At 55.7% G+C, this 15,322-nt stretch overlaps 3 protein-coding genes across 7 annotated transcripts in view; 2 read left to right on the top strand and 1 right to left on the bottom strand.

The window, feature by feature from the left end:
• Positions 1-2,922, top strand: part of ZNRF1 (zinc and ring finger 1) — a 99,864-nt gene extending 96,942 nt beyond the window's left edge. The window contains exons 4-5 of one of the 5 annotated variants that reach the window (XM_073796806.1): positions 291-382; positions 2,797-2,922. In XM_073796806.1, coding sequence (XP_073652907.1) covers positions 291-348 — 58 coding nt within the window. In that variant the 3' untranslated portion in view covers positions 349-382; positions 2,797-2,922. Of the gene's footprint in view, positions 1-290; positions 383-1,461; positions 2,011-2,040; positions 2,720-2,796 lie in introns of those variants that run through there. The other 4 variants (XM_019941043.3, XM_019941050.3, XM_019941058.3 and 1 more) reach the window with 4 other exon arrangements.
• A 3,414-nt stretch (positions 2,923-6,336) lies between these two features.
• Positions 6,337-10,097, bottom strand: LDHD (lactate dehydrogenase D). Its single transcript, XM_073796803.1, has 11 exons — positions 9,870-10,097; positions 9,247-9,359; positions 8,858-8,999; positions 8,484-8,625; positions 8,190-8,349; positions 7,744-7,943; positions 7,534-7,662; positions 7,320-7,447; positions 6,783-6,873; positions 6,592-6,703; positions 6,337-6,504 (listed from the first exon to the last, which is right to left on the bottom strand). The coding sequence occupies exons 1-11, from the start codon at positions 9,939-9,941 to the stop codon at positions 6,339-6,341; spliced, it is 1,455 nt and encodes a 484-aa protein (XP_073652904.1). The 5' UTR covers positions 9,942-10,097; the 3' UTR covers positions 6,337-6,338.
• The window catches only part of ZFP1 (ZFP1 zinc finger protein), a 66,555-nt gene continuing 59,124 nt past the window's right edge, over positions 7,892-15,322 (top strand). The window contains exons 1-2 of the mRNA XM_033843922.2: positions 7,892-8,740; positions 12,370-12,484. The gene's annotated coding sequence lies outside the window, so the exon portion shown is untranslated. The remainder of the gene's footprint in view (positions 8,741-12,369; positions 12,485-15,322) is intronic.

Below are 15,322 nucleotides of genomic sequence, written 5' to 3'. Positions count from 1 at the left end.
CTGACCCGTAGCTGTTGCCGTCCTCCTGGGCTCCGTGCCCCTGAGGCCTTGTCCCTCGCGAGGGCACACTCCCTGCCTCCTGCAGTGCCTAGGTCCAGCCCAAGCCCGTACGCACTGCACCGGGACTCCGGCTGTGCCAGGTCCCCCCTGGGTGTCCTCCCTCCTGCTAGCAGACAGTGGGTATGTGGGGTCCCCGCAGGTGAGCGTCAGGCATTCCTGACGCTTGGAGCTAGCCCCCAGGGAGCGGCCTGGCCAGCCGGTGATGTGTCTCCCTTGCCGTCTCCCCTCAGTTGCATAGACTCATGGTTTGAAGTGAACAGATCTTGTCCAGAACACCCCGCGGACTGACCCTGCTGGGCTCGCTTGCTGACTCCTCTCAAAGGTGAGCCCGTGGTTGGGGTCGCGTTGCTCTGGGGCCTGGAGGCGGAGAGGGGGGCTGAGCTGCCCTCACGGCACCCCACGCCCCGCCTCCCCCGGCCAAGAGGGGTCGGGGGTGAGGGGAGCATCTCAGCAGCAGGGGTTCCGTGAGGTGGGGAGGGTTCCTGGGAAGGATGAGAGTCCAGACTCGCACGTTGCGAGGAAGAACCTGCCAGGTAGAGGAAGGTGAGTTGGGGGAAGGCCCCTCGTGTTCCCCGTGTCTAGGGCGAATCTCCCCGAGGAAGGTTCAGGAAGGTCCCTTGGAAAGTGCTGGGCAGGAGAAGCAGCACAAGCCCTGGGACAAGATGCTGCTTTGCACCCCAGCTGTGCCTCGTGCTTGCTGGGGGGCCAGGGCAGGTCCTTGCCCCTCGGTGGCAAGGGTGTCTCTGCTGCTTCTTTGGGGACGGGATAATCTCGCTTGCGTCCCCACGTGGACAGCACACTCATTGGACAAGACCGAGTGTGGGACGGCGCCTCATTCCCTGCAGCGCTTGTCAGCAGTCAGCGCTTGGCTGGTTCTTCCCGCCTGCACCCACCGCTCTCACCCCCTTCCAGATGAATCTGAGGCCTCCAGGCCAGACCTGGGGCCCCGCCACCCAAGTCCCTGTTTGCACAGCAGACCAGCACAACCAGCTTTCTCCCGAGATGCGCACATGTGCTCCCCTGTCACCGTTGTCCAACCCCAGTTTCTCCCGCAGGCGCCCTGCTTTACTGCTGACCATTCTCTCCTGTCCCCATCCTAGCTGGCCCTCTCGAGTTCTGGGCTGGCACTCTTCTGTTTTCTGCCAAATGAGAAACCAAAACCCACCTCACCTCACGTGAATCCAAGGGTTTGGGGGCCTCTTTTGCGCTCTCTCCTCTCTCTCTCCTTCTCCCTCTTTCTCTCGGGGCCTCTTTTGCGCGCTCTCTCTCTCTCTCTCTCTCTCCCTCTCTCCCTCCCTCTCCCTCTTTTTCTCGTTTTTTGTTTTCTTTTGTTCTTTGTTAGGTTTATTTTATTTATTCCAAGTAAACTCCCAGAACAGCTGATGATGTCAAACTATTCAGGGACATTTGCCCTTTTTACCTTCACCTCAAAAACTGAGGACGTGGGGTGAAGAAAAGGCGAGGGGAAGCGTGAGGCAGAGGGAATGGAGCTTGGTGCTGGCTGCAAGTCCAAATTCCCGGCATGATGTTTGGCTTCGGGGCCCCCAGACCGGAACCACAGGTGCCCCTGCCCGGCCTCAGCGGGATGCACGCGGCTGGCCTCGGCCCGATGGAGCACGACTTACATCTTACGGTCCCCACAGGGACAGCCAGGCCCCCGTTCCTGAGAGGAGGCTTCGGACACTGGGGCAGAGCTGAGCTGGGGACACCAGTGGGAACAGGGCACCCCTCCTGCACTGACTTCCAGAGAATGGTTCTCCCTTTCTCCCTGAGGACACCAGATTGAATGAGAGCGAGTTTGAGAGAAGAAAGAATCACCCAATATCCTTCCCCTCATCCTCATCTCAGGAGGGAAAGGGCATTTTCTTTTTCACCTTTGAAAGGCGTTGTGGGTCTGTCTCTAAAGTGTTTACAAAAAAAAAAAATTATAAAAAAAAAATGTCTAGTGTCGACTGGTGTTTTCCCTCGTGATGTTTACAGATTGCCGTCTGCTGCCCGGCCAGAACCCGCTCAGTGACAAAACGACCAGAGCCGGGTTCTCGCCACTCGCAGAGCAGAGCTCACAGCCCTCCCGTGCCCGGCACCCGGCGGTCTCTCCATCAACCGCTCTGCCTTGGTTTTTTTTTGTTGTTGTTGTTTGGTTGGTTTTTTTCCCCAATTTTCTGGCTTGGTTTTGCACTTTTCTCCCCTTGGGACCCTGATATCTTGACTTCATTGCCAAAAACCAACCCACTGAGGACCTTCTCCCCCCCTCCTTTCCATTTCTCCTCCCCTCTTCCCTCCTGGTTCTGGTCAGTTCAGAGGATTTAACAATCACAAGTGTCCTGCAAAAATGCCTGAACGTTTTTCTTAGACCCTTGTGGATTTTTTTTTTTTCCAGAAAACCTAGACAAACAAAAGACTTATTAAAGGGATATGTACAGCTGCCCCTGTTTTCAGGCATTCTGTTTGAGAACATTCTAGCCATTGATGTTCACATGTGGCATCAGCCCCTGCAAGATAGGTTTCTGTATTTATATTTTAAAATACAAAAAAAAAAAACCTTATAAAATGTTTAAAAATACGTTCAAAGCTGGGGGAAAAGGCTTTCTTCATTAGTCAAGGTGTTTTGATATGGTATTAAAATAATGTCTAATAAAAGATGCACTGTGTGACTTCATTTTAATCAAGTATTGTTACACAATCAAGAAATGGGCGTTGACGGTCTGTCCCCTGCTCCCTTGCCTACCTCCTTAGCCTTCCTTCAGGCTAGCATCGGGGCTACAGGTGTGTGATGTGGTTCTCAGCGATCACGCCCGGGTGAGGGAACGTGGCAGGTCAGGCCGGAGTCCCGCAGCTTTACGACCCATTCAAGCCTCGTGGAATCTATCTGCCATCAGCTGTGGAGTGGTCGTGACAGAACTCTTCTGGAAAGATCTGCAGGGCAAAGACCTTGCAGCGGATGGAGGCTGCAAGGATGCGGGTTCTTCCAGGCACTGGCCCAGACCGCCCCCCGCCCAATCCCTGGCTCCCCATTCCACACCCTGCCCTTCCTGTTGCTCTGGCCACATCTCAGTGCTGACTCATGGGCATCCTTCATTGAGGCCCAGAATGAGGCCCTGGTTTGGGGCTGAGCCAGCTCAGAGCCCTTGAACTAGAACCAGCCACTCAGGGCTCACACGAGTGGGCACACCGTGGGCTGGGTGGGAAGCTCAGGGCAGCAGGTAGCAGTGCCCACCTGGCGCCTCTGTCCCTGTGCCAGACCGGCTCCCGGAGCGGCATTCCAGAGCCTCCTGCAGAGCCTGTGAAGAAAGCTGTGGAGGAAGACGCCTGCTCCGCCCCTTCTCGGGCCTCCTGTGTGCTGCTGCCTCTATGGGCTCTGACCCCACCAGGCCCAGGCTCTGCAGTTGTCTTCTGTCAGACACTTGCTGAAGCACCTGCTCTGTACAAGGGCATTGCAGGCTGGTGGGCAAATCTGAGCCAAGGCACTGGCACGCTCAGCATTTCAGAGAAGTACTCAAGAGGAGTTTGTGGGTCTGAGCTTGTCGGGTAGTGACCCGGGGTACCCGCAGTCGCCATGGTGGCAAAAACCTGGGCTCTAAACTGTCTGTATGGGGCTCCTTTGCCTGGCAGAACCACGCTGGGGAAAGGACTTCATCTGAACTTCAGATGCCCCACACGTGAAGTGGGAACAAAGTCACGCGGCTCAGAGGCCACCGTGAGGGTCAGAGGATCTGCCCAGAAGCCCCTGGCACGTGCACAGCAGGCTCGCTCGTGGCTTTGTCACCGCAAAGAGCACTGTTCTATTCACAGCACCTCCTGCTTCTGCCTGGCAACTATGTCTGCCTGTTCTATATTTAATTCCTCCAGCAAAGCTGGCCCTGAGGATCTCCTTGCCTGACCCCTGGGCCTGCAGGCAGAGGAGGCCTCTGTGCCCACCTCGGTGGCTTAGGCCTGGCAGCCTTGGCAGCGCCCTGGGTGAGCTGAGGGGTCGAGCTGGGTTGGGGCAGGGCTGGAGCCCACGCCGGCTGCTATTCCAGGCTCCTGGGGCTGGTGCCTATCCCACCCCCAGCGACTTCACTCCCACCTGGCACACTGCAGCCCTCTGCTGGTTGCCGTCTCCTCCAAATTCAGACCCAGACTGCCAGCTCCTGGGCGGGGGTAGGACCGGGGTTGTCCGGGCTTTCCAGATGAAACTGGTGTCTGTCATCCTCCATCCCAACAGCTCTCCTCAACTCTGCCTTTCCGGGAGGGGAGGGAATTGGCAGGCACTGGGAGGTGGGTTCCACCCACTCCCTCTGCTAAGGGCCCAGCACACGTGAAGGGGAGGGGGCTTCCTGGAAAGGGGCACCTCACTAAAACCAGTCATCTAGGAGCCATTTAATGGTGTCGAGGTTTTTAGGTCCTTATTCCTAGGGAATAGATGCTGAATTATGTAGGTGAATGATGTCAACAAATTTGTAACTCAATTCCAAATGGTTCCCCAAAAAATACAGCACGAAGCAAGTAAGGCAAAAATATTCATTGTTGAATCTTCAGTGGCTAGTATTTCAGTGAACAGTGTACTTGTTCTTCCAACTGTCCTGCGTGTTCGGAGTTTTTCCTAGTAAAGAATTGTGGGGAAGTGGCCATTTGCTGAACACCTACTAGTTGCCAGGCACTGAGGGGCACATCAGAGACAAGCCCTGCCCTGTAGGGGAGGAGCCTGCCCCTGCAGAATGCTGCCCCGGGGGGCTGCTGGTGGTGGGCTGCCTGCGTGGAGGGGAGGGCACTGGTGGCTGATGGTTAGATGGTTCGAGTCCGCTTTATTGGGTGCTTGTGGGGGAGGGCCCATGGGACTTGCCCCACACCACCCCCTGGCACATCCAAGGGACAGAAATGTCACAGAGGAGCGAACTCAGCGCTCAGCCCCAAGTTAGCAGAAAGGAGGGGTTCCAAGAACTGAGCTGGTCTCAGGAGCCAGAGGGGCTGCCTGAACAGCTGAGGGGAGAGGTGGGGAGGGGCGGAGGGAGTGGAGGCAGGGAAGGAGCTCAGAGGTGGCTTGGGAGAATGGGAGTGAGGCGAGATGGAGTGTGCCCCTGGCTCCCCTGCGCCCCTCGCCCAGCCCTTTTCCTAAGGGCCAAGGCCTTGGGGTGAGGGAGATGGGCCTGCACTAGAGGCTCCTGGGACCTGCAGGGGCGTGGAGAGCTTAGAGATTGGTTTCCAGGACTCCAGACACCTGCTAGACCCTGGGAAGTGGGGGGCCCAGAGCTGAGAGCTGCAGGTCCCTGCAGAGGTGAGTGTTGGGCACCACTGCCCCAAGCAGATACTGGTGTCTAAGCTCTGAGGTGTCGGGCGCCCTCTCGTGGGCTTAGGGGGAACAACTGCCAGGTACCCCGGACAAGGTCCTCTGATCAGGAATCCTGACCGAGGCAGGAGCAGGCCCCAGGGTGGACTGAGCCTGAGGTTGAGGCAAAAAAGCTGGTAGTATAATACATCACACTGTGGAGAGGTGTGGTACCAGGAAAATCACTTCCATTTGCAATGGTTGGTAGCAGCCACTTGAAGGACATGTTCAGAATGTTCTAGAGTACACTTGGGGCTCAGTGGGGGAGTCTGCGGTAAGTGACGATGGACATGGGGAAGTCCTTAGGCCCTGGGGCTCTGAGAGGCAGAGCAGCTGCCCTCCTCAGGCTGCAGCAAGTCAGAGGGCAGGCCCGGGATGAGGGACGAGGACGTCACCAGCCAAAGGACAAAGAACTTGGAGGAGGTGGGGCGGGCAGGCACAGGGGTTCATTCACAGGTGCTGCCTGCTCATCTCCAGACAACTGCACGTAGGGTTCAGGTTTATTTTGGGGGTCTATGAGTGTGGAGTGGAAGGTCCCTTCCCCCACCAGCAAAGGAGCATTCCTGTCACCAGGCAGATGGAGTTGGGCTATAGGTGCTGGGGCCCCCAGCCTTTGTTCTCCTGCCCTGGCAGTGGGGAGCTGGAGGGGGGTCGTCCTAGTTTTTGGGGTGACTGACCCACACCACCTTACAGGATGCGTAAGCGAGCAGAGAGGAAGCAGCTGCACCGGGAATGACCCTGAGCCATTTACTGGACCAAAGGCTCCGGAGGCCAGCAAGAGGGCCAGGGAGAAGACGGCCGACCAGGCTTCTCCCTCCTCTCTCTGGCCTCGGCTGGGATGAAAGGGCTAGCGGGCTGGCGAAGACCCCTGCAGGGTCCAGGCAAAGGCAGAGCTGTTCCATGGCAGGAAAACAGGTTCTGGAACGGGAGGTGCCACTCTCTGGGGGCTTGTGGGCCAGGTGCTCCGAGCCCCTCACAGCACCTTGCCTGGGTTCATGAGGCCTCGGGGGTCCAGCATGGCCTTGAGCTGCCGCATGGTCTCAATGCCCACCGTGCCCACCTCCTCCTGCAGCAGCTGCCGCTTGCCCAGGCCGATGCCATGTTCCCCTGTGCACGTGCCACGGAGTGCCAGTGCTCGCCTGGGAAGCAGCGAGAAGAGGTCCTCAGCGGGTGCCCCTCCCACTTCCCTCAGCTCTCCCCCACCCTGCTTCCCGCTTTGCCCTTACCTGACCAGCTGCTCTGCAAAGGCCTTGACCCTGAGGAGCTCCTCGTGGTCCTCCGGGTCTACCACCAGGATGCAGTGGAAATTGCCGTCACCCACGTGCCCAACTATGGTTCCTGGGGGCCCAGAGGACACAGCTGCTGCCCCAGCCCCGCCCCCACCCTCCCACCGCGCCCCGCATGGGGCAGGCAGAACCTGTGAGTCCCGAGGCCTGCAGGTCCTCCTTGGTCTGCACCAGGATCTCCGGCAGCCGGGAGATGGGCACACACACGTCGGTGGAATAGCCCTGAGTCGGGGCAGGCCGGTGAGCTTCCCTCCCTCACCCAGCCTGCCCGGGAGGTAAGGGGTCAAGGGTACGAATGGGCTCGGGGTGCTCGGCCTCTCACATGAACGTGCCTGCTGTCTCTAAGCCTCAGTTTCCCTGTGCAACAAGGCGACTGGCCCGGCTAGGCTCCCAGGGCTCTCATCCTGCTCCCCACCCCCCGCTACCGTGCAGGCCCCCCAGCACCTGGAGCCCAGCCTCCCCTTCCGCTTCACCACCTCTTCCTCCAGGAAGCCTGCCTTCTGTGTCCACACTGCCCCTCCTTGGTCCCTGCACCCAGGGCCTGGCTCGGGGCAGGGGCTCCCTCCCGAGGATTTGGCAGTCCTGCCTGCCGGGGCCTCTGCCTGCTGCCCTGGACAATAGGGCAGTAGCCTGAGGAAAGGCTCCCGTGTCCACCCCAGCCCGCTCACCTTGCAGCCCGGCCGCAGCGCCAGGGCAGCGTACCAGGCGTTGTGCCGCGCTGCCCAGAGCCGGCTGCGGTCCTCCGCCTCCTTGGCCCAGGAGAAGTGAGAGCCTCCGTTGTGCCGGATGATCTCCTCTGTCGGGGGGCGGGGGGTTGACACCAGGCCCTACTCTGGGGCAGCCCAGGCCCCGCCCCGCCCCGCCCACAGCACCCCAGCACACCTGTGCGCTGCACCTGCTCTGCCAGCGCCTGCTCGGAGCCGTGGAACTCGAGGAAGAGCGTGGGCGCCACGCAGCAGTTCAGCTTGCTATGCCTGTTGCAGGCATCCATCATGACGTCATCCAGGAACTCTGGGACCAAGGAGAAGCCACGTGAGGTGACGCGTGGCCTTCAAAGGGGAGCCCACCTGGACGGCCCAATCCCAGGCTCACCAATGCGGGCCACGGGCACTGCGGCCTGGAGGATGTGTACGGTGCTGTCCACGGCCGCCTGGACGCTGGGGAAGGCACAGGTGGCAGCCACCGTGGCCTCAGGGACAGGGTGCAGGCGCAGTGTGGCGGCCGTGATGAGGCCCAGCGTCCCCTCGGAGCCCACAAACAGCCCGGTGAGGTTGTAGCCAGCTGCGCTCTTCCTGGGTCCCCGGGGACATGAGGTAGGTGAGTGCCCAGGCCACGTGACGACGGATTTGTGGCCAGAAGCCAGGTGGGGAGCTGAGCCTGAGGTCTGGGCTCACCCGCCTCTGTGCAGACTGCCACCCAGGCAGCCGTTTCCTGGCACAGCCCAAATAGGCCTCCGGACCACCAGCTTTGGCCCACAGGGCAGTTTCATGACCCGCCTCTCCAGGAGGCCCCCGTCGCCGCCGGTAGAGGGCGCTCACCGGAAGTGACGTCCCGGGCCCGCGGTGTGAAGCAGCCGCCCTCCCGGCAGCACCACCTCCAGGTTCAGCACGTTGTCGCGCATAGTGCCGTAGCGCACAGCGTTGGTGCCCGAGGCGCCGGTGGCCACCATGCCGCAGAGAGAGGCGTCTGCACCTGGGTCTGGAGGGCAGAGGGCAGGCAGAAGGAAGCCTGGGGCGGGTGCCCGTGGGCAGAGGGGTCCCGCCAAGCCCCAGAAACACCCCTGCCACCAGGGAGCCCTCCAGGCCCAGGAAAGTCCTGGAGCCCCAGCCTACCCACAGGGAACCAGAGGCCGCTGTCGCGCAGGTGGGAGTTGAGGGCTTTGCGGGTGACGCCGGGCTCCACCACCACAGAGAAGTCTTCCGGATTCAGCTCCAGGATTCGATCCATGTGGGTCAGGTTGACACAGACGCCGCCCTGGCGGAGGGCGTTCAAGCGGTTACTGACCTAGATCTTTCGCCAGGACACAGCCCCCAGGACCCCAGCTCGAGGCCGACCTCCCAGCAGCCAGACCAGAGCCCCGGGATGGCAGGTAAGGAGGGCTGGACCTGGCCAGCCAGGCTGGTGTGGTGGAGGAGGCAGCTGCCGGTGTGACAAGTGTGGTGGGACTAGAGCCTGGCCAGGGGAGTTGTCCACCCACCATACATACCTGCACGGCACAGACTCCACCCTCAAGCCCGGTGCCCGAGCCGAATGGGATGATGGGCACGCCTTGGCCATAGCACAGGGCTGCCAGCCGGCTGACCTGCTCCACATTCTGGGGCCACACCACGGCGTCCGGAGGTTGGCACCTGGAACCAGACCCTCAGCAATGTAGGGGTGTGTGGTACCCTCTGGTCCTGCTCAAGTTTGAAGATATGGCAGGGCCTGAGGCTGCACAGTGGGCGAGGGGCAGAGAACACCCTTCTGGGGGCATAGAGGAGAGGTGGAGGATGCCAGATCACCCAAAAACAGATGGCGGGGGTTGAGGGGCAGAAGATAACCCAGGACCCTCACTCCCAGCCAGGGGTTCTGATGCAGGGGAGTGGCGGAGCCCACTTGTGCATTGACTCATCGTGCCCGTGCTGCTCCCGGACCACAGCAGCAGTAGTCACATGGGGGCTCCCCACAACTGCCTTCAAAGCCTCCACAAAGCCCTCGCTGAGTTCACCCTGCAGGGGAGAAACACATTGGCAGGGTCACTCAAAGATACCTGGGGCCACCTGGCCAGTGGGAGGGGTGGGAGTGGGGGTTCCATTGCCTGTGAACAGAGGCACCCACACCCCTACCCCGCTTCGGCCGGGGGCTCGTAGGGCTCTTGGAGCCCTTCTGGGGATTTCTTCCCATTTTACAGATGAGGAAAAGAAGCCAGCAAGTCCAGGACAGGGCCTGGCCTAGAACCCAGCTCCTTGCCTCCCAGGCATTCTTTCAAAATGTGTGTGTATTCCGGGCCCTCAAAGGGGTGCCCTAGAGTCCACAAATCTTTCAGTTGACACCCCCCAGCCCCACTCATGGCAGCTGTGAGGGCTTCGGCCCAGCGCACTGAACACCCACATTTGACCTGGGGTGAGCCCAGCGAGCCTCTGCTCAAGGTCTCCTGGTGCTGGGGCAGCACAGAGTCTGGCCGGAACTCGGCATCAGGGGCCCCCCACCCTCTAAGGGGCTCCTCTCCTCCCACCTACCTGAGTCCCCCTGGAGCAGTAGCCCCTCCAGGGGAATATCCCCCAAGTTGCAGCCCGGAGCAGGCTGGCCATAGCTGGGCAACAGCCGGTGACCACCCCAGCCTATTGGTTGTGCTGGGGGCAGGGCTGCTTAAGGTGGCACGGCCTTAAGGTGGCCCTGCCAGCCCTTGCTGAGTCAGTACTTCTTAAAGGAGAGGTGAGGCTTACTGAGCACAAAGGGAAACAGAACAGCCGCCACTTCCTGGCTTAAGACTATGCAGTGGCTTCTTGTGGTCCGAATACCCAGAGCTCCAGCAAGGCTCAGGGGCTTGGGACACACCCTTGATTTTTCTCACCCTGCAAGTCCCAGCTCCAGTGTCACAGTTAGAGTAGGCCTTGATCGGGGCTATGAGGAGGAAAGCACAGGGAGGCTCTTGGGGGTTAGGATGGGGGTAGGGCAGTAAGGCAAGCCAGGAAGACTTCCTGGAAGAGGAGTGCTAAGGATGAGCAGCAGTTTGCCAGATCAGCCAAGGAAAAGACTGTCGCATCCCTTTGTCTCCACTCTCCCACTGGGCATATCCCAGGATCGAGGGGAGTGAGGTGGCTGCTGCTCTTGAAAGTATTCCAAGCTCTGTTTTCCTCCCACAGCAAATTTGAAGAAGCGTGTTGCTAACATTACTGAGATAAAGCTATTTCTGGCTTTGTTTTTCTTCCCAGTCAAACCAGGAATACAAACTCCTACTTGGGTCCTTCTCCCCAACCACATTTGAATGAGCCCACATTTCCATTCTCAGTGTGTTGCTTAACTGGCTTATCTCAAAAATCATCTCTTTTACAGTTGATTAGTTCAAATCAAGATCCAGGGAAAGTCCACAGAATGTATTTGGTTAATGTGTCTCATAAGCGTCTTAATCTAGAACAGTTTCCCTCTCCCCCATTCTTCCATGACATTTATTTGTAAAAGAAACTGGGTCACTTGTTCTGTAGAATTTTCCGCATTCTGTTTTTGGATGATTGTATCCTTGTGAGATTCTGTACTTCTTGTAAACTGTTACATCTAGATGTGGTACTGTCTAATACACTTGCTGAACTGATAGCAATGTTCTGTATCTGTGCTTTCCAATATGGTAGCCGTTAGCCACATGTAGCTGTTGGTACTAGAGGTATCTATGGATGGAGGAGAGATGCCAGGTAGAGTTTTGTGGGAAACCCTAAAAAGAAGAGCCATGATAGAGATTCCTAAGGTTCTGGAGCAGGGTCATGACATCTGCAACAGAGACCTACACACTATACAAAAAAACTGCCCTGGCCTACTACTGGGTCCTGGTTAAGATGGTGAGTGTGACCACAAGGTACCATTGAGTGATCATGTGGCCAGAGCTGGCTGTCATGACCTGTCTTCTATCAGACCCACCAAGTCATAAAGTCAGGCAGGTCCAAAACAAAAAGGGGAGCAAGAAAATTGGGCACAAGCAGGGCCGGAGGGCAAAGTCAGCTGCATGAGTAGGTGGCCCAGACCCCCATGTCACCCACCATTGCTTGGCCAGTACCTTTCCCTCAGCTCACACCTACAGCCGTATGGGGGAACTCTTATGACCAGCTGATGGAGGAGGAAAAAGTTCAAGCTTGATTCGTGAATGGATTGGCTCAATATGAGGGTTTGAGCTGAACATGGACTGTTGTACTACAGCCCCACTTGGGAGTAACCCTGAGATCCTCCCGATTGGCAGAGCTCCAGGTCATGCACCTAGTCATCCCCTTTTGTAGAAAGAAAAGGGGTCCAATAGAAAAATATATATGGGCCCATGGGCAGTGGTGAATGGCTTGGCTGGTTGGTCAGGGGCCTATGAGGAGATTGGAACATCAGGGTCAAGGAGGTTTGGAGAAGCGGCACATAGATGGATCTTGAGGACCAGACACAAAGTGAGGTCTTTATAGCACACGTATCATATGTTAACGCCCACCAGAGAGCATCTACCATGGAAGAGACTAAACCAAGTAAACAGCGTGATTCAGCCAGCAGTCATCGGCCAGCCGCTGTGAAAGACCCCCCCAGCGCTGGCACAATGGCAGTAGGCGAGAGGCTAGTAACAGGTCCACCAGCATAGACACGCACTCACTAAGGCTGACCTAGCTACTGCCACTGCTGAGTGTTCACCCTACAGCGACACTGAATCTGCCACATGGCACCATTCCTCAGGGAGACCAGCCAGCCACTTGGTAACAAGTTGACCACGTCAGACCCTTTCCACTCTGGAAAGGGAGCAATTTATCTTGACTGAAATCAATGCAGTACATATTACGCGTATGGGGTAGCCTCTCCTGCCTGCATGGCCTCAGCCAGCACCAGCACCTGAAGGCTCACACAGTGTTTGACCCACCGACATGGTATATCACATACCATCCCCTCAGGCCAAGTGATCCACTTTTTAGCAAAGGCGGGCGCAGTAATGGGCAGATGACCATGGGATCCACTAATCCTAATGTCTACCTCCCCATCCTGTGGCCGCCGACCTGACAGAGCAATAGAAGGAATGGCCTTTGGAAGGAACAGCTAACATTCCAGCTCGGAGACACATCAACTCAACCAGAGTGCCCAAAGAGGAAGATATTTTCATATGATTAATGGATAAAGGGTGAGTATCCAAATTATTTTTACCTTTTTATTTCAAAATAATTTCATTTATTTATTTATTTTTGTTAAAAATATTTATTTATTTTATTTTATTTATTTGACTGCACCAGGTCTTAGTTGTGGCATGTGGGATCTATAGTTGAGGCAAACTCATAGTTGCGGCATGTGAGATCTAGTTCCCTGACCAGGGATCGAACCCAGGTCCCCTGCATTGGGAGCACGAAGTCTTAGTCACTGGACCACCAGGGAAGTCCCTCGAAATAATTTTAGACTTACAGAAAAGCTGCAAAAATAGTACAGAAAGTTTCTGTATACCCTTCACTTAGTTTTCACTAATGTTTACATTATACATAACCACAGTACAATTATCAAAACTAATTACTAAAATACTAATTGATACAATTAGAGAATTGGTACATTACTAAACTGCAAATTTGATTTCACCCGTTCTTCCGCTAATGTCCTCTGGTTTTCTGGGGGTGTTAGCTGTCTTGTCTCCTTCATCTCCTACAATATGTGACAGTTCTTCAGTCTCTCCTTGTCTTTCTGACCTTGACGTTTTGAGGAGTATGGATCAGTTACTGTATTGAACGTTCCTCAGTGTGGGTTGTCTGATGTTCTCTCACGAGTAGATGGAGGCCATGCATTTTTGGCAAGAATACTACAGAAGTGTTGTTCCCTTCTCAATATATCATATCAGCAGTGTAAGGGGTCAGTATGTCTTATTACTGATGGCAATAGCCTGGATCATTGAGTTTAGTTCATGTCTGTGGTGTTTCTGCGCTGTGAAGTTACTCTTTTTCTCTTTGTAGTTAATGAATATACCAGGGTAGAAAGTTTAAGGCTGCAAATATCCTGTTTCACCTCACTTTCACTCATGATTTGTAGCATCCATTGGTGGACCTTGCCTGCCTTCATTGTTGTCATGGTGTTCTAACAGTGATTTTCTATGTCTCTTATTTCTTCGATATTATTTAGTTAGAATTATTCTCTAAGGAAGAGCCATCCCTTCTGCTTCATTTATTTATTTACTGAATCATTTGTACATTACCAATATAGACTCATGGATTTTTTTTTTTATTCCATAGGTTATAATCTAATACAATCATTATTTATTTTGTTGTTCAGATTATCCCAGCTTTGGTCACTGGGGGCCTCTATCATATAGGCTTGTCTGCCCTTTAGACTGGCCCTTACCTTTTTATGAGCACTGTCTTACATTGTAGTACCATAAGATGCTCCAGGCTCATCTTGTCTTTTCCCTGCCCAGATCAGTAATCAACTGCTTTTCCAAGGAGTTCTGTTCCTTTTAGTCAGGAATAGTTTTTAGAAACCAAGATTTGGATGCTAGATGTGCTCTTAAAACCTAAAAGGAGGAGTCAAGATGGTGGTGTGGGAAGACGTGGAGTTAGCATCTCCCCACAACTAGGGCGCCTGCCGGCTGCTGGTGGGGACTAACCCCCAAGGAGACAGGAGGAACCCCAGAGTGAACCTGTAGGACGTAGGGGGACCGAGGGGGGAGGAGAACTGGAGGTCAGACCAGATCAGCACCCCTGAGGCCAGGGAGATCAGGAGAGGCAGGTGGTAGGGACTCTCCGGGAGGCACGGGAGTGGAGTGGAGGGCGATTGCCCTGCTCACTGGGGCCCGGGGAGCCTGCTGAGCTCCCAAGCCGGTCCCCTGCAATCCAAAGCCCCCTCCAGGCCGTGTGGGTCCTGGGGGCTTAGAAGGGAGGCCAGGGAGATCAGGAAAGACAGGCGGGAGAGGAGTGGAGGGCGATTGCCCCGCCCACTGGGGCATGGGGAGCCTGCTGAGCTCCCAGGCCGATCCCCTGCCCTCCAAGGCCCATCCAGGCTGCGTGGGTCCTTGGGAGCATAGGAGGGAGGCCAGGGGGATCAGGAGAGGCAGGCAGGAGGGGCCCTCTGGGAGGAGCAGGAGAGGAGTGGAGGACGATTGCCCTGCCCACTTGAGCCCAGGAAGCCTGCTGGGCTCCCTGGTGAGGTGCCCTGCCCTCTGAGACCAGGGGTGGGGGGCACACCTGAGCCCCTTCTGTTCCTGGAGCCTAAGCCCCACCGCCCACAGCCCCCAGGGTTTTCCAGCCCTGTAGGTCCTGAGCATTGGCCCCACCCACCACCCAAACCTCGCCCTTTCTTAGGCCCCACTCTCCACAGCCAAGGCCTTTCCCCCCTCCTTTTTTTTTTTTTTTTTTTCTTTTCCCTCCTCCTCTTTTTTACTATTATGGTACTGACATACCTGTGGTTGTTGATTCATCTATATTTTTATTTTTACATTCTTTCTAACATATCTGTTAGTTTCCTAGTCTAATTTTATTTTTTACTTTGTTATTGTTCTCTCTTTGTTTCTTGTGGGGGCACCCCACGCGGCTTGTGGGATCTTGATTTGCCAACACGGAGTCGGGGGGGAAGCTCCTGTGGTGGGAGCTCCAAGTCCAAACCATTGCAAAACAGAGAACCTCAGACTCCTGTGAATATTCATTGGAGTGAGGTCTCACAGAGTTCCTCATCTCAGCACCAAGACCCAGCTCTACCCAATAGCCTACAAACTCCAGTGTTGGAAGCCACAGGCCAAACAACCCATAAAACAGAAACACAATCCCCTTCATTAAAAAAAAAAAAAAAAATGAGACTGCAAAAAAATATGTCATAGATGAAGGAGCAAGGTAAAAACCTAGAAGGCCAAATAAATGAAGAGGAAATCTACCTGAAAAAGAATTCAGAGTAATGATAGTAAAGATGATCCAGAATCTCAGAAATAGAATGGAAGCACGAATTGAGAAAATACAAGAAATGTTTAACAAAGATCTAGAGGAACTAAAGAACA

Source organism: Tursiops truncatus, chromosome 19 (genome assembly GCF_011762595.2).
Source record: "Tursiops truncatus isolate mTurTru1 chromosome 19, mTurTru1.mat.Y, whole genome shotgun sequence".
In the NCBI taxonomy this organism is placed as follows: Eukaryota; Metazoa; Chordata; class Mammalia; order Artiodactyla; family Delphinidae; genus Tursiops; species Tursiops truncatus.
The sequence above is the reverse complement of the archived record's forward strand: the minus strand, read 5'-3'. Positions and strand labels throughout refer to the sequence as shown.